Source organism: Synchiropus splendidus, chromosome 4 (assembly GCF_027744825.2).
Source record: "Synchiropus splendidus isolate RoL2022-P1 chromosome 4, RoL_Sspl_1.0, whole genome shotgun sequence".
NCBI lineage: Eukaryota > Metazoa > Chordata > Actinopteri > Syngnathiformes > Callionymidae > Synchiropus > Synchiropus splendidus.
Genome location: NC_071337.1, coordinates 4,464,825 through 4,482,981, shown reverse-complemented (window position 1 = coordinate 4,482,981; position 18,157 = coordinate 4,464,825). Strand labels below are relative to the sequence as shown.

The 18,157-nt window shown below is 44.6% G+C and overlaps 2 protein-coding genes across 2 annotated transcripts; one reads left to right on the top strand and one right to left on the bottom strand.

Moving 5' to 3' along the window:
* Window positions 1-170: 170 nt before the first annotated feature.
* On the bottom strand, window positions 171-9,959 carry LOC128756935 (gamma-enolase). The gene is made up of 13 exons (XM_053861805.1): window positions 9,721-9,959; window positions 7,754-7,839; window positions 7,153-7,248; window positions 7,024-7,082; window positions 6,109-6,178; window positions 5,889-6,022; window positions 5,731-5,822; window positions 5,538-5,668; window positions 5,255-5,452; window positions 3,669-3,870; window positions 3,273-3,381; window positions 3,149-3,207; window positions 171-706 (listed from the first exon to the last, which is right to left on the bottom strand). Exons 2-13 carry the CDS (start codon window positions 7,836-7,838, stop codon window positions 637-639), a joined length of 1,305 nt encoding a protein of 434 aa, XP_053717780.1. The 5' UTR covers window position 7,839; window positions 9,721-9,959; the 3' UTR covers window positions 171-636.
* A 2,842-nt stretch (window positions 9,960-12,801) lies between these two features.
* Window positions 12,802-16,197, top strand: LOC128756936 (cell division control protein 42 homolog). The gene is made up of 7 exons (XM_053861807.1): window positions 12,802-12,839; window positions 13,351-13,605; window positions 13,950-14,054; window positions 14,127-14,199; window positions 14,257-14,366; window positions 14,923-15,120; window positions 15,274-16,197. Exons 3-7 carry the CDS (start codon window positions 13,950-13,952, stop codon window positions 15,361-15,363), a joined length of 576 nt encoding a protein of 191 aa, XP_053717782.1. The 5' UTR covers window positions 12,802-12,839; window positions 13,351-13,605; the 3' UTR covers window positions 15,364-16,197.
* Window positions 16,198-18,157: the final 1,960 nt, after the last annotated feature.

Here is an 18,157-nt window from a genome sequence, read left to right as displayed (position 1 = left end):
AAATTTAAACGAGACAAAAAAAGAAAAACGTTTCAGCTGAGCTACATTTTTTTAATAAAGTAATGTGTGGGCAAAAATACATTCCCACACATTCTTTTTTTGTTAACAAAAACTATGGAAGATGTGTTTGCTTCTAAGAAAGAAAACATCCGACACATAAATGTGTTTAAAATGGTTAATATTTTATTTCATTGTCACAGCCAAGCTTTATTGTTTTTTATTTTCATATCCACCCTCCATCGTGGGGAACATTACGTACTCATGGATTATTTATTATCATTCATCAGGGCGAGGACGTGAAGAAAAACAGAGACAAAAGTGCAGACGAAAAACGTAAGAGACAGAAATGAGCTGCAGGAGTTTGGGTCCCTGAAACCGCTAGGTTCTCTCCGTGTTGATGATTCCACCTTTTTTTTCTGCTGCAGTTCTGCTCAAAAATACAGTAACAGTGCAAGTCTGGCTTAGTTTCTTATTATTACAGTTTTCCCTGCATGTTCCTGTGTGTGTGTCTGTACAGCGTTGTCTCCCTACGACTAGTAACTTTAGTGCATATTAACTTTGCGTGGCTCTTGAGTGTGTTTTTGTACATGGCTCGCTCTGCGTTCAAGTGTGTGCGTTGGTGTGGTTCATTCTGGTTCACAGGGCGCTCGGGTTCCTGAAGTTGTGGCCTGCGAAGCGAGCCGCGTCGCCCAGCTCCTCCTCGATCCTGCAGGTGAGAGGAATGGGAAATTAGCAAGGTCATGTTTGTGCGGGTGGAGATTTGACCTGCTGAGACTTTGGAGCCTTTGGCTAAAGATGCTAAAGTGGGGGCTCCTTTTCTGAACCTGTCACTCAAAACATTATTCATGTTTAATACTGACACCTAAGAACACCTCACCACTGAAGCTGTGCCTTGGCTTCATTAAAATGTAAAGATTTTAACAGCATAAATAGAAGAGCAACATGGCACAAATACTGAAATTATTAAGCAAACAAAATAAAACACTTGGCTATACACCTTGTTGGACGCACCATCACCAAATGAAAAGACATTAGGGCATCTCACGCCAAGTGAAACAGAAGATTTTAGGGCTTATGCATCGGATCGGATGGGTTTTGAAAAAAAAAAGTCCAGTGCCAGATCCAGTCATTTTGCCCTGACTTGGACCTGATGCTGATCCAAGCCAATACTGACAACCATCACAACCACTATATTGAAAGATACTCCTTTATCCTTAAAGTGTCATCCTCTGGAACAATGCATAAATATGCAGCATGAAATTACAACGCTAAAGAAGAGTGAATCTAGTTCCAAGTGAATCAAAGTCAGAACCCTAAATGAGCCTTTGTGAGGTCACTGGAGGTGGATCCTGTCTCTCCACCATTAGAATGCAGGTCAAAAAGAGGAGAAATGGTGACCTGTTCTTCTCGCCAAAAGATGAAGAGGCTCATCAGAAACAGATGAAGGCAGTTTAAAGAATGAGGCACGAGTGGCAACTGTCTGTATTTGGCTGATTTGCAGGATGATTTTGCCCCAAACAGGTTTGGAAAGCGACTTCAAACACCCAGGGTTTTCCAACATAAACAAGGCATGATAGCAAGCTATCAAAACAGCAGAGAAGCTATCAAACACATGGGTGAGGAGGCGTCAGTACTCGACCCAGTCAGTCCCACTGTTGACCCAAACGCATGACATGTTCTGTCCTGCTGAGCCTTCTGAAGAGAGTTTTACATTCCATTTACATTAGCGTTCAGTGTTGATCCGTTCAGACACTTCATCCTCTCACAATAGTCTGAGTTGTCGCTTCGACAACAATGTGGTTTGAATCAAAACAAGTCCCTGGTTCACTTCTTCCTCAAAAACTGTTGACAAATCCTTCAATACAAGTAACATCCGACTTACGACCTGCTCAACTTACGTCCAACCGTACTTACGACCACGGCCAGCAGATGCTTTTTTTTAATTCAATGTCTGGCACTGTAGCATATAGCAGCCCGGCAACGCATACAACAGTTACGGCAGCACAGTATCCCAGCATCTCCCTCTCACACAGCCATCTACCACAACAGTAGTAGCTATAACCCTCGCGTCTGCTATTTTGAATGGTCCAATCTGACTTACGAACGGTTGGTCGGAACCGAACCCAGCCTTAAGTAACAAGTAATTTTACTTGTATTGACTGACATGAGCGCTACTTCCACCACTTCAGTGCACAGCGCACCAGTGTTTGGTCCCTCCACAAGATGGCGCCGGCGTTTGACCCACTTATGAGGACCTTGTCAGACTCAGAGCATATTTTATGGTAATATATGGAAAACCAAATTCTGTTGAAGTTTTTTGTATACACGGAATTAAACCCAGTACGTCTGCTTTCTAAAGATGTATCGGCTGATGATGGTGACTCTTAAAATCATAGAATGCTTCTTAAAACTATCAGTTTATAGCATCAATTTTCAAGTCATACTGCACACACCGGATATATAGATAGGTCAAGTCAAGCTCTGCCTCAAGATAGCGCTCTTAGGTGCAGAATTTCGAGTCACAGTCGTGATCTTGCATTCACTCAGCAGTTTTACGTTGTCACCGCCTGCATGGTGATGGAAAATCCATCTCTGCTCTTAATTTTCTGGCGAATCACTTGGCGGATCAGTCGATCTCTTAAACTGAATATCAGAAGATAAGTTTCCGCCTGCAGTTACTAACACTCGCCACATGAACACCCGTGACACACGCCCCCTGCTGGCCGCAACACGGCGTGCTCTGCTCCAGAGTCTAAAAATGATCCGCGTCAATATGACTGGGAGTGTTTGCACCTGTGTAGGGACTCGTGCGTGCGCGCGCTGATTAGTGTTCATCACTCTCTAATACTCCGGTAAATCTTTCTGCTTCCTCCTGCCTTGCCACAATAGTCTGATGGGATTAAGGCACTGAGTTGATCCCTCCTCCTCCCTCTCCCTCTCTTGCTCCGCCTCCTCTACATCCCCTTGAGTTTCCCCTGTTGACCCTCATCCATCTGCTCCCTTCCCACCTCTTCCTTGCAAATCTCTTATGTTGACAGGTTTGGGTGAAATGAGTGCGTTTTTCCTTCACCATGAAAAAGGTTCTCAGATTATAAAACAAAAAAAATCAATAATCCCACTTCCACCTCTCTGAAACAAGAAGACTGACCTCATCAGCTGGTTGTACTTGGCCAGCCGCTCAGATCTGCAGGGGGCGCCGGTCTTAATCTGAGACACAGACAAGAGTCAGCCAATGCAAGAAGGGAGCTCAGAAATGACAGAAAATATCCCACCTGTCCGGTGCAGAGTCCAACCACCAGGTCGGCGATGAAGGTGTCCTCCGTCTCGCCTGAGCGATGGCTGACCATCACACCCCAGCCGTTAGCCTGTGCTAGCTTACATCTGAGGGGGACGAGTTCAGGTTTGAGTTATCAGCAAACAAATGCTTCCTTTTCTATCTGGTCAGTAAATACTGGTCTTGGTCAAAAGTTGAGGTCCAGTTTGGGGCCATCATGTGATGATAAAGACATTCTCATGCGAGTAGCCTTATGAGATTTATGAGAGATGAAAGATGTTTTTTGGTGAGTCAAGATCGACATGAATCTCTTGAGCAACCCTGGGCTCAAGTTTCCAAAACGCGCCTTCACTTTTAGACCAAGAAGTGTTGGCGGTGACATGTGGCGACTTACGCCTGGATGGCCTCCGTCACTGATCCGATCTGGTTGACTTTGAGCAGCAGGCAGTTACAGGCTCGCTCCTCCGCCGCCTTCTCTATCCTCTTCGGGTTCGTCACCGTCAGGTCGTCCCCGACGACCTGGATCCCGACCTGGGCCGTCAGGCGGGTCCACGCCTCCCAGTCGTCCTGGTCGAACGGATCCTCGATGGAAACCACTGTAGCAGGAGACGCAGGTGGAATCAGACATGTGCCTTTTTGCATTCGAAGTTGTGTTTGTTTCAGTAGTTGTCGCAGTAGCAAGGCCCAAACTAGGCCCACACGTTTTATGTGTCCCGCAGTGTCTTGAAATGATGAGTGGATTTTTATGGCTCGCAAAGTGTTTCCATAGTGTGGTGTTCCTGCATCACCATTTTCAGAATCAGCATTTGAATCCCAAAGACCAGGAAAATGGTACTGTTAAGGCCTATTTCTGCTCCCTTTATGTAAGAAAATACCTGTTCATTTCAAACCATGTTACCATCACTCATCACATACTGCCATGCGTTCTTTACATTGGTACTACTGTTCACCAATGTAACCACCAGGGGGAGCAGCTCAGAGTCAATAATTCATGACAACAACAAACTCCAAAACCAACAAGGCGACTGTGGAGTCAACATTGATCATGTAGCTCTCACACAAAAGAGGAAACAGTGGCAGCGTTGTAGGAGGAGGTGGTCGGTGAGGACGTTAAATATATCACCACTGGAGGACGGAGAATTTCCCCCATTGTTATGTCTTCTTTGTGTCCCATGATAGCTACATATCAGGTAATAACAGCAACACTGCCCCCCATGGTTTCCTGTGGTACTGCTCCGTTTGGTGTGAAAAAATGCAGAGGAAATGAAGGCAGAGCACAGACACAAGGCTCCGTCCGGATCCGTGTGTAATGCTGATAAATGGGCCTTAAAGGTAAGATCACACCAAAGGTGATTTAAGCATCAAAAGATTTACATGCAAAGTCACTGTGGAGCTGCGATAAACTGTTGCTCTACATAGTGGGAGCAGTGTACGAGAGAAGTCCGTCCAAACGTGTCGCATCTGTGTAGTGTATATCCAGTGACATGTTTCAGGCGACATTTACTGTCGAAATATCTGAACTCCAGCGAGAAGTCGCCGCATGTTGACCAATCACAGCCCAGACTTTAAGGGAATGAATCAACAAGAAGAACTGAAGTGGAACAGAAGTGGATTGGATGCTGGAATTCACCAAGCTGATCTCCTCTGATCTGATGGACCCAAATACGGCGGCATCCTTATCCTTTACTACTGTAATAGATAGACAGAGGGCAACAATTCTGCCTCTCTGATCCGCCATCTTGACACTTTAGACCCAACCACAGCAGGCTGACCTACTTTTTAAAGTGCACTGGAAATTGGAAGCTGGAAACAAGCAACCTCTCTGGTGCAGGTCACCAAGTCATGTTAGGTAGGTCATAATAACATTAACTGATTAACATGGGCAGTTGAGGGCGCTAAGTTAAGTCCCCAGGAGGAAAGAAAACTGCATGAATGTGAAGCCTCTTGATTGTGGCGCAGTCAGATGACCACTTCAATCACCTGGGTAGTTGTTGACAAAGTCCTGGTAGATGTCAGCCAGAGCTTCGCCACTGATGTGTCGCTCTGGATCAGGCGGAGACTTGAAGTCCAGGTCGTACTTTCCCTCACGATAGAACTCGGACGCAGCGACGTCCATTCCGACCACGACCTTGTCGGTGAAACCGGCCTTCTCGATGGCCGTTTGCAGGAGCTCCAGCGCTGACAAAGACCAAAACAAGAAGCCGTGAATCTTCTTCACAGTGCACTAGTTCCATGGGAACCGTTGAGCCGAGAGAGAGCTCACCTTCGCTGTTCTCGAGAATATTTGGGGCGAACCCTCCTTCGTCGCCCACGTTGGTGGCGTCCTGGCCGTACTTCTCCTGGATCACACCCTTCAGCGTGTGGTAGAGCTCCGACCCTATTCTCAGCGCCTCCCTGATATGAGTCAGCCATTAAAAGTTGCACCATCGTAATTGCCCTCTTTAGACACGTCTTACTTGAATGACTCGGCGCCAACAGGCAGAACCATGAACTCCTGCATGGCCAGCTTGTTCCCAGCGTGAGAGCCTCCATTGATCACGTTGAAGGCCTAATTCAGGGACAGCGTTAAATGAGCGGCATTGATTCTCTAAAGTGCCTGGCGGTGTTATCTTACAGGCACCGGAAGAACCAGCTCCGTGTTTCCTGCCAGGTCGGCGATGTGGCGATAGAGAGGCACGTCTTTCTCAGCGGCGCCCGCCTTGCAGATGGCCAGCGACACACCCAGGATGGCGTTGGCTCCAAACTGAGCTGTTTAAGAAGGGAAATGACCGTCTTTTTTCATATCGAGATCCTCACTGGTGAGCTGAAGGCTTCCGCCGACTGCGGTTACTCACATTTATTTTCTGTGCCGTCCATTTCAATCATGGTGTTGTCTAACTGCTCCTGCTCCACCACACTGATGCCCTGCCGACACACAAACCACACGCATTTGCCAACCACTTGTGTGGATGCACAAACCTCACTGTGTTTTTACACACCTTACGTTACGCCACAAGTTGTTTACACTCACAAACAATAGACCAAAAGACACAATAACATGCAAAAAGACGAAGCCATTTGACATACACCAGCGAAGCTTGTGACGTCAAAATGTACCGAATGTTTTCAGAAAGTCTATTACTTTGTGCCTATGTTGTTTTTCTGTCTCTCTTGAGGGTGTCACGCGCGAATGGCAGCTGCACCTCCACACACTTAAAGAGTGGCTGGAAGTTGTTGCGGCGCCAGATCGTGTTCTTCCCAAGATATACTGTCTTAAGTGTGTTTTTGCTCTGTATTTTGGTGAATTCGGCTTCCTAATCTCAGTTCCTGTTCCTTATGCCCATCTTGTTGAGTGATTTTTTGTGTGGACTTCTAGGACTATAATTATTGGAGACTCCCTTAGTTCTTGTTTTGGACATTGGGCCACATCCCATTTGTGTTGTGCTTTGCTCTTGTCTGTTGTTTCCTGGGTCTCCACCTCCGCTGAGCCGTAACACCGCAGGCGCCTTAATTCAGCTCAACTTAAGCAAGAGAGGAAGTCAAGCACGGCTCCAAAGTAAAAGGTGACCTTTCAAAATAAAAGGAATTCCTTTCAGAAAGTGATATCGCATATCACAGAAATCGCTCTTGTACTGTAACTCTTCAGTGTCATTGGACGAAACTCGACATGTGCTGCCAGATTTTGTGAAACCTGATGCAACACAACTAAGACGTTCTAAGATGTTCATTAAGAACTTTCTTTCGGATTCAGAAAGTGTTGGCTGACTCACAGAAGCAATGAGTGCTGGGCCCAGGGTGTCATTGATGTGTCCCACAGCTTTCAAAACACCTGAGAAGAGCAAAGAGATGCGTCAGCGGGGGTTTGGGGTACTGTGAGGAACGCGAGAGCATCAACAGACCTTTGCCTTTGTAGCGACTCTTGTCTCCATCGCGAAGCTCCAGAGCCTCGTAGATCCCTGTGGACGCACCGCTGGGAACAGCAGCCCGAAACAGACCTAGAATAGAGACGCAAGATGAAACCCAGCGACTTCACGTTTGCGAAAACTCATTTCAGCTTTGGTGTCCCACAGGTCCTGTGTCTGTGTTTTCTTTTTGGTAATGTTTCTGACCATGTTTATCTGTCTGTTAATAAGATGAATTGAAAAGTTGTGATTGTATTTTGGTGAAGATTTCAGGAATAAAGAATAACATTTTTGATGATGCTGTGAAGTTCCATCTGGATTCAGGAGGGTTGCTATGGAGTCACTTGTCTTGTCTGTTGCTCATGTCCTTGGTTCTTTTAACAACTAGTAGAAAATCTACTAGTTGAAAAAGTTGTTCTTAGTTATTTGACTGTATGTGTTTATTGAGTTACACAATGCGTACACAACTTTCTTGTTTCAACCATTTAAATGTGACTTCAGGGCCACTGACTGTTCCTCAGGACTTGCGCCTTTAATGCTTCTACCTCAGAGAATGTCAACCAAAACTTGTTGCTGTTTGGCAGCAGGATGTTGTCACCTTTCTCTGTACGAAGGTCCACTTCAACGGTTGGGTTCCCCCGGGAATCCAGGATCTCCCTGGCAACAATGCTGACAATCGACATCCTGAGGAACATCAAAGGAAAGAGGTCACCACTCTGACTTAAGAGGCAGAATGCTGTTTAGATGGGTGAGGCTGTTGTTCTGTCTGATGTCTTGATGTTTATGTCAGAAGAAGAGTTTTTGCGTGAACGTGAGTCAACATCAGGTCATCGGGAGTCCAGCGAGTAACTAGTCTTCGCCATATTTGCCGTATAAAGGCAGGTTTTTGAGACAAGGTCAGGACAGGTTTCCCTTAATCCTAGTGACCAATGGTGTCAGAAGTGGGATGGATGTAGAGTAACCAGACAATGAAAAGGATAACTGAACCCTTCTGTGAGGGCGGTGAAGCATCAGTGGAGACAAACTAAAGCCATGAGTGAAGATGGTGTATTGTCAGGGTCAGTGATAGTTGCTGAGTGGACGTGATTTCACACAGTAAAAAGTACTAGAATTTTCGGAAACGCTGCACATCATGGGACACGTTTATCAACCATAAACTACTTATTTGTGTGTGTATTCACGGCATATTACGCAGTTATTTATCGGTAGAAAATAGTTATTAGCAACACCGTAACTGAACTGTCTTTGTCAGTATGTAGCACCTTCTTCCCCCCCAATTCTCCAGCTCTTTCTCCTCCTCCTTCTCTGGCTCTTTCGTCTCATCCCTCCTGGAAGCCTGGCTCTCCTCCACCTCTCCCTCCCTCATGTCTCTTTCCTCCTCTATTGCATAAGCCCCCCAGCAGCAGCAGCGGCGGCGGCAGCAGCGGACCTCGAATGCACCACCAAACCTTCATACTGCAGTGCTCACTAAGCAAAGGTCTCACCAGCAGAGGGGGCCAGTGAGAGATAGGAAGACACGATGTCACGGAAGCAGGTGAAGCGAGAAGTATGGCCGCTCCCAAGCCTTGGGCAGAATGAGGTCACTATTGGGTGAGAAGGAAACCTGCAGCCTTCCCCACTGGTCACATGATCTTTCGCTCAGTTGCCCAAAAGTAACATGGAAAATTCAGGTGAAAACGACTAGATGGATGGATGGATGGATGGATAGATAGTGGTCTGTATTTCGACCCACAATGATGATGTCATCAGGACGTAGTCACTGCATTGCCTGGTGCAATACAGGCTGAAAGTGAACCTAAAGTATTCTGAGTGATAAGCAGTCTGATGTAATAATGGCAGAGCCTCAGGTGAGAAGAGGAGGAGGAGGAGATGATGATGCAGCATGGAGGAAGTGATGGAAGAGGGGACTGAGCAGGGAGAGGGAGAAGGAGAGCGACTCTAAGAGAGAGATTAATTATTAAATCATCCTCTTTGCTGCAGAAGAGAGAGGAAATGGGTGAAGGAGGAGCACGATGAATTGTGGAAATGGGAAGAGGAAGACGAGGAGAGGAAGATGAGGGGAGGAAGCGCGGCGAGCAGAGTGATGAGGAAGGAAACACGGTGGAAGTGGATGTGTCTTATTTTAGTGCACACGCACAACTACAGTCTGCTCCCCTGCACAGTACACAGTTAACAGCTGATCTTCAATAATGAAACGCACACACACACACCCACACACACACACACACGGGTCAGTTTGGGCTGTAGGGGAAGACATTAATTCTCCACACACACACACACACACACACACACACACACACACACACACACACACACACACACACACACACACATCCTCGTAGAGATGGAGAACCAAGCTCTCATTTCAAATCTCACTCTGCTCTTGGTTCAAAAACATCCCATTCAAATAACACCCAGACAACACACACACACACATGCATGCACACAACCTGCACACCAAGGGGTCTGTCATACACACCTGACCATCATCATCATCATCATCACTGACACACACAATGGCACGGCATGATAAATAAAGAATGTGGAGCATAAAGAAGGGTTTACCTGCCGCTTGTCTTCTGTCTGCTGTGAAAACACTGGAGGCAGAACGATGGCGAGGAAAAGAGGAGGGGGGGTGCTGTGCGAGGGAGGGGGAGGGGCAATGACTCAGAGGAGATCGCAAGAGGAAGAGGAGGGTTAATATTAAAGAAGGAGATTGATAACAGGCTGCGTCGAGGAGGGCAGGCTCCCAATTCTGGTCGCCTCAGCGATGGAGGTAAAAATAGACCAGGGGCTCTGGTGCCGCAGCAGTGGACTCCTGTGGATGGGAGATGGTTGTTACATAAGCCGATGATGCTGTGAGACCCACAACTCCCTCCAGCTCTGAAGATTGGCTGCGATAGCGTGACGGCGTTTTTACACCTGAGGAGGATCACGGTGGACCGGTGGAAGTGGGTCCTGGCTGGACAGAGGGGCCACAACAGTGATGATGTGTGATGGACTGGTGACTGGTCCACGGGGTCTGAGAAGCTTTGTAGAAAGAAAGAAAAAAGTTTCTTATCTGCAAATCAGAAAATGAAATTAGAACCTTCAAGAGTCTGCAGTCTGACTCCACCACCGAAGCAGTGGTGCTCCACAATGAGGTCCCATGTGGGCGGTCCTACATGAGGGAACAGCAATGCAACCACTTTAGAAAATATTGAGGAGTAAAAGAGGTTGAACATGAAATGTAGATTAAAAAAAAACGAATAAATAAAGACATTAATAAGGAGCCCAGACTCAGCTTTCACAGTCATATGACGCGTCATGAGTGTCTGAGAATTAGCACTGTTTCCTGCTGCAGCTGCCTCACCGTCGCCTAAAAACAGGACAGTATCTGTTGGTCGACCAGAGGCTGAGGCTGATGCTCATTGACAGGAAGGCCGCGCGTGTTTCTGCTGAGCACCGTGTTGGGTGTTTATTGTGTGCGCCGGCGAGTGTGGGCATGTGCTGGTGTGAGTGTGTGAGTTCATCTATAATTTCATTTCTTACTTTAATGGGATTATCTTTCGGAGACAAGCAGCACATCGTCCTTGACATCCATCCGCCCTGTTAGCCCAGGGTGAGCGACTGATGGTGACAGACACACACGCAGATGCTTGCACTGCTGTCCCTGTGGGGGCTCTGTGAGGTTTCTCGTTGCCATATCCCTTTCCCCAGCCTTTCGTCTTAACCCAATCGTAATGGCCTACTTGTTTTTGAGGTTCTCATTGTTAAACTGAGGCTTGAACTTGTGAGGACCAGCAAACACACGAAATGAAAATTGCAGTTTTTTTTAAGCGGGATTGTTTCAAACTCACTTACAGGATGACACTCTTTCCTCCCACATACTAAAAAAAATAGTGACTCAATTGAAATATATGAGTTTCTTCACATTTTTTACATTTGTCTGTTTTGTCATTATTTTTTTATATTACCGTAATGCAGGGACTGAATAAACTGTGACTGTTGTGAGGGGCCATCATAACGACGAAATAAACCATAAAAGGTTCAATGGAAGCAGGATATTAAGAAGTGTAAATATGGCATCAACCCTATAAAAATAATTTTACATGCATTTATTTGAGTAGTGATACTCAATAATAATTATAAAACTATGGACCAAACATCAAAGACAAATAGGGAATTTATTTCAAAATATATTATGAATTTTCTTTCAACAAATTTTGAGGAAAATGCTAAAATGACAAACGAAAAGAAGAAACAAAAATTTTGTCATGAATGTATTTACTGTTGAACTAGTACTGGCTAAAAAAGAAATAGGATTATAAAAATGACTGAAATGACAAGTTATCAGTTGTATAGTTTTAGTCTGACCTCATGAGGGCCACAAAAACACAGACAAAGGACCGCATATGGCCCCCGGGTTGCACTTTTTAATTCCTGTCGCCGTTCATTGGTCTTGTCTGTGGATTCCTCTACACAAACAGACACCTCTTTCTCCTGCACACCTTGGTATACAACAATAGAAAACGGCTTTCATTTTTCTTTTCCATTGTACACAAGGTATGTAGTGATTTTGTATTATCCCATCATCTCACCGCCTTTTTAATTCCCCTCATGACATAAAGCATCCGCCTGCTACACTTCTTTATTTCCCCTGATGATTCCTACCAATATTAAAATCTGACTACTTGTTTAATCTTCAGTTTTCTTGCAGTTCTCTGGTGTATCTTTCCAGTTCCGCTTCCTTTTCAACACTGTTATCCCAAATAAACCTTCATTTTGATGACGCCTTGAACGCATTTTCGTTTTTTGATGATCCCTGTCTGATATTTCTTAGCAGTATATGATTCATTTTAACACCTAAAACTGTGAACAAAACCATTTCGATCAACTCAGTGTCAATGTACAAATCAATATTGAGGCATATTGGTTGTATTTATTTGAATTCTTTTGTGGAAATCACTCTACTAAAGTATGTAAATGGCTGTTTATGCGCTGCAGTATTAGCATTGTAATAGGGAAAACGGAGGTCTGGACCTGCACGTCATTCATGACTTGGTTAGTTGGAGCTGCTGGTGAGCGGTCACTGACCTCCATCTCCATCTAGTGGTCGCCTTACATCATCACTCTCAAGGGCTTGTTGACTTGGCTCGGCTGTTGATTTGGAATAAATACAGAAATGTGTTTCAGATTTCATACAGTACATATTGCCCAATATTTTCCCGGTGACAGTCCTTGCAATGAACAGTAGGGGGCAGTATAGGAAAGGGGATCACGGCTGAATTTATAGGAGCTGATCCTCATCGTGATGCTCATCATGCTGACACGGACTGGTTCAGATAAATAAAATCTACCTGAGACTATATTTCGTCACTGGTGGCTTTCTAAATAATAATAATAATAATAATAATAATAATAATAATAATAATAATAATAATAATAATAATAATAATAATAATAATAATAATAATAGTAATAATAATACGAATTAATGTGACGCTTACATACAACAGCACTTTCATTCTCCCTCTCTCATATATATTTCTATTATTATTACTGACCCGCAAAAGACCACATCAACGGTTCGTAAGAACTGGACCGGAAGCATCGAACGCAACACAACGCAAGTTCCGACTGCGGCTGACTGTCAGATCACCGTGAAGTCCGTGAACGCAGCAGGACGGTACCAACAGTGCGGGGTAAGAAACTGCTGCTGCTAACTTCTGTTAAAGGATGTAAACATTTAATTCATATGAGCAGAATATTAATCTGTCTGTGCAGCACTTTACATTCAGTTTGTCCTTTTTACATCTTTGTTCATAGAGGCGACTAAGTTCAGCTAAAATGAGCTGTTGATGCCGGAAAACAATACATTCCATTTTCATGGACTAAAAATGTGGCAGATTTCGGGTTCATTTTGAATCATGAAAATTGCGGTGGATGCTAAATATTATTTTAATAGTTTCGATTAAATTAAAATAAAATGTATATTACAATTGTTCACCTTAGTTTAAATTTGCATCGTTGTTACTACACATTATTTAGACTTTTAATTATATTATTATTTAACGTAAAAGCCCTCAATGGTGAGTCCAGTTAATGGCTGAGTCAAGTCATCGTTAATATTTATTTAAACCCGGTTGTTGTTGTCTGGATTGTTCCAGACGCTTCACCATCAGGTGATGTGAATTTCTCCTAACAATGATCTAGTGAAGGGAGCTGCTCATTCCTGTCAGAATTTGTGACCAGCTCAGCGTCTGTGAGGTCACAAGACGCCGTCTCACTGAGCAGTCAGCACTGGTGCTACAGAGCTGCCACAGTGTGCCACTGCCTGGATGCTGCGCTGGGAGGAGAGCAGACGCTGGTGCAAGTCGCTTAAAACACTGGACATTAACCACATTGGAACCTGGTCGACGTTTTATTCAACCAAGTCTTCATACTTCAGGGACTTGTTACAGGACTCAGGTTTGGCTAAAAGATAAAAAGCAGCACTTAAATTCCAGTGCTTCAACCTCCTTGTTTCTCCTTTCTTTTTCCTCCTCCTGCTGTCCTCCTTTCTTCACACATCTTTCACGTTTTTTTTTCCTCCTCATTTTCCACCTCTTTCTTCTGCTTCCCATCCTCCTCCACATACTCTTCCACTACCTCCAGCCGGTTCATATTCCCGCTTGGCTGATCCATGAAATCAGGTAGCTAAACTTAAATGTCCTCAAGTTAGGTTCACTATTGTGCCTCCTCCTTCTCTCTCTCTCTTCCTCTTTTGCCTCATCTTCTCCTCCCACTGATGCCGTTCTCTCTGCTGTTGTCAGATGCAGACCATTAAGTGTGTCGTCGTCGGGGACGGAGCGGTGGGAAAGACCTGCCTGCTCATCTCCTACACCACCAACAAGTTCCCCTCAGAATACGTCCCCACGGTGCGACCCCCTTCGCTGCACGTGCAGCACAAATGCAACACGCTTGAAAACTCTTTCTTCCGCCGTTGTCAGGTGTTTGATAACTATGCGGTGACGGTGATGATCGGAGGAGAGCCGTACACTCTTGGACTCTTTGACACTGCAGGTAAAAACTAGGAAAGAATCGACTTGTCCTCGGTGACGAGTGTGTCTTCCCCCGTAGGCCAGGAGGACTACGACAGACTGAGGCCTCTCAGCTACCCTCAGACAGACGTCTTCCTCATCTGCTTCTCCGTGGTGTCGCCGTCTTCCTTCGAGAACGTCCGGGAGAAGGTTTGATGCAGCTGCTTTTACTGGACGTTTAGATTCTCCATCCCTTCACTCACTTTTAAATAGACCAAATATAATCATGAATACAAGGATTTTTGTTCTTTAATGTTTATTGTTATGAGAACCATGACTGTTGCAGTGCATCATGGGACTTATCATAGAGTCAGTTGATGGATGGGGGAGTTCTACTATTGGTGCTTTGGTGCACAACTTTACTGTTACTGTACAGGTGTCCACTAAATCTTTTCTGCACTGTATTGAACTGTACTGAACCGTAGTCATTCAGGATCTTTGCGACGCTATAAATGTTTGACGTGGAGTAAGATACTTTGAAAAGTCAATTCAAAGAGCCATTTAATAGTTGCGTTATCCTGACTAGCAAAGGTCAAAGGTCATCCCGATCTCTTCACACTTCCTTGACTACTGGACTATGTGGTGATCCAACCATCAAATATAGCGTGTTCTTGCTTTATTGATGAAAATGAGTGTTAAACTTTTGTCCTTAAATGTGTATTATTATATGATGTTATGTCTCCCTCTCTCACTCTCTCTCTGTCAGTGGGTGCCGGAGATTTCCCACCACTGCCCGCGGACGCCGTACCTGCTGGTGGGTACGCAGATCGACCTGAGAGACGACGGCAACATTCTGGAGAAGCTCGCCAAGAACAAGCAACGGCCGCTAACAAGTGAGGTCGGCGACAAACTCGCTCGCGATCTGAAGGCCGTCAAGTACGCCGAGTGTTCCGCTCTGACGCAGGTGAGACAGGCGAGTCATCGCAAACTATCCCAACACTCGCTTTTCATTCTATTAAGGAGTTTTTTTAAACAACTAAAATCGCAGAATACAGGTGCGTTATAGTCGTGTGTTAGCCTTATGCTAGCCATGCTAAACTGTGATCTTCTTTGTCAGCGAGGACTGAAGAACGTCTTCGATGAGGCGATCCTGGCTGCGCTGGAGCCACCTGATGCTAAATCCAGAAGTGGGTGCCACCTGCTGTAGCGGAGTGGTGATGCGCAGTAAAATGACTAACACACTTTGCTGACCTGGACGAGACAGAAAAACATACCGAATTCATGATGTTTATTCTGTGTAACGAATAAGTGTTTTATTTATTGTTTTATTCAACATAACATTTAAAACATTTTGTTGAACGGACTCAAAGCTATGTTTTTATTTTATGAAATTGAAATTATTTGTAATGAAGATTAAGTTTTTCTTTATTGATATGACGATTAAACACAATTGTTGATCTGACTCTCGCAACATGGTATTAAAGACGTGTAATCTGTTATAAATCGATCCCAAATTGAAACATCTTTTCTTAATTATTTAACTCATGATAAACAAATCTGTTAAACACCTTCAAAATGTTTAGTTAGTTAAGTTAAATCATTAGTTTAGTTTATATATTAGTTTTAGCGTCATTTAACTTCTCTTTTATGGCAAGAAAATCCTTGTTCTATAATACCATACGGTATTATTAAACACAAGCACACAAACATAACAATATATCAAGGCCTGCAAAATGTATTGCGCTCATTTTTCTTTTCACCATTTCATAATACTGTGAAACTAATTTCACCGCCTCAGCTAACTGGTGCAGTACCGAATCGCGCCCGCTAAAGGGAGCTGTTTCACGTGTTATGACTCTATCGGTATGCAAATTGAAAAGTTTGATTGACAGAAGAGCAGACGCCCTTTGTTTGACAGAAGAAGAAAAAAAATCCCGTCATGCTTTGCTGCTGCTTGAAGGCTTCCATGTTGTGAGTGTGAACGACTGGATAACAACAACAATGCTGCCATAGGTGGAATAGCTTTTTGGAATAAATTAAAGTTTGGAAGCTCAATTTTAAACAAGTAATAATGGAGTGTCTTTTGGATTTTTGGTGACTATTAAAACATGTTTTATTTGGCATAAATTGTGAATTGAATGAATTAATAGTTTGTCTTTTTGAATTACTTTTACACAATTTTTACTTTTACAATTTTGATGAATGACTTCATAAAAATTGAAGAGTAGATGCCAGGTACAGATTATGTGTCACTTTTGCTACGTAAAATATGCCTCAGGTGTGGACAGTGTGAGTGTTGGCTCCAGATGAAATGATGGCTGCCGAGCGCATGCCAGCGCCAGGTGATGTAATGCGTCTGATTTATGTGACAGCTAGTGTATATGTGACAGCTCTAGATTAGGCGACGCCTGGAACAAAAGTGAGAGCAACAAGTCTTGAATATACATTAGATTATGTGACAGGTGCGATGAATGTGAGCGCTCCGGGACATGTATTCCTTAAGATTCAGATTAAAAGACAGCTCTGGATTGAGTCACTGCAGTACAGATTATGACAGCCAGTGCGTGTGACGGCTTTAGTTTATGTAGCACATGTGACACATGTTGCACGACAGGTCTCAGATATGTGACAGATTATGTAACAACTCCGTTGTAAATCTCCGCTGTTGAACAGAGGAATCTCCAACCTCTCTTTGTGTGACAGCTCTGGATTGAGTGAAGTGGCACTGTCTATTTCACACCTTCAGATTACAAAACACCTATCTAGAGTGTGGCAGCACCAGATTATGTGACACCTGTCGTGAGTTATGATGCAACAGAGGATACGGTGCCTCTGTTTACATGGCAGCTCTAGATTGAATGACTCCTAGAGTCAAGTGGCATCCTCAGATTTTGGCACCTCTAGCACAGGAGACTGCTGCGCCTAGATCTATGAATAACAGCAACTGAATATCTAACAGCTCCAGGATATGTTTGTGCTCTTGGCTGCTAGAATCTATAGATTAAATCTCTCCTCATGACAGCTCTGGATTAGATGAAGTGACTGACTAATTCAGATTACAGGACACTTTCTTTCTTCCTGTGTGTGACTGCACCCGATCATGTGACACCTCGTGATATATGCTTCAGATGTACAGCTCCCAAATACGGGTCAGATTATGTGGCACCTCCAGATTATGTCAGATGTTTTAGTGCAATGGTCTGTGACCCCTGCTCCACCTTGCATGGGCAATAAAAGACAATTCCAGATTAAGCAAGGCCTCTGGACGCTCTGGATTAAGGCACACCTAGTGCACAGTTGCAGTGTTGCTCCTTATGTCAGATCTTCAGGTTCCACATGGTGGCAGCTACAGATTATGTAGTAGCATCCGTTCCCACTCCAGATTATGTCTAGGCTATTGATCTGGATCTGATAAGCGCTAGGGGGCGCTAGCGCTGACAGAAGTCCTGCCTGTTGGCCGTGGAAGTTCTTCCTTTGACATGTCAACGATTTAATCCCGTGGTTCCAACCCAACCTGCGTCTCCTCATGTGTCACAAAATGAATCATCTTAATTTCCCCGGCTTGTCGTTGCCTTGCTGACTCAGCCTCTGCTGTTCCTGATTATTATTGGATGTCCATCTGACCTCATTATAAGTGTGTTGTCACGGGCAACACACCCAGTGACGGGGGGAGGTGAAGGGTGCGGGGGAGCTGGGCTTCATCATGGGACAGAAACCTGACCTATTCTGTTGCTTCCGCTCACAAACGCACACATTCCGTCTGTTGGTTTTATGTATTGATGGAGGAGTGAAGCGCGTTCTTCGTCGAGGGCAAACACTGGGGTGTGTGTGCGTGCGTGTTTGTTCATCGCATTGTGTCAACACTTGAAAGTTCAAGTTTTGTGTGCGACTTTCCTCGGTGCCATGCAGCCTTTGTTTGTTCCTCCGTGGCGTATGTGTTTGAGGTTGGAAACATGCGAGCCTGTAATTTGGCGTGGGAGGCTGGTGTGTGTGTGTGCGCC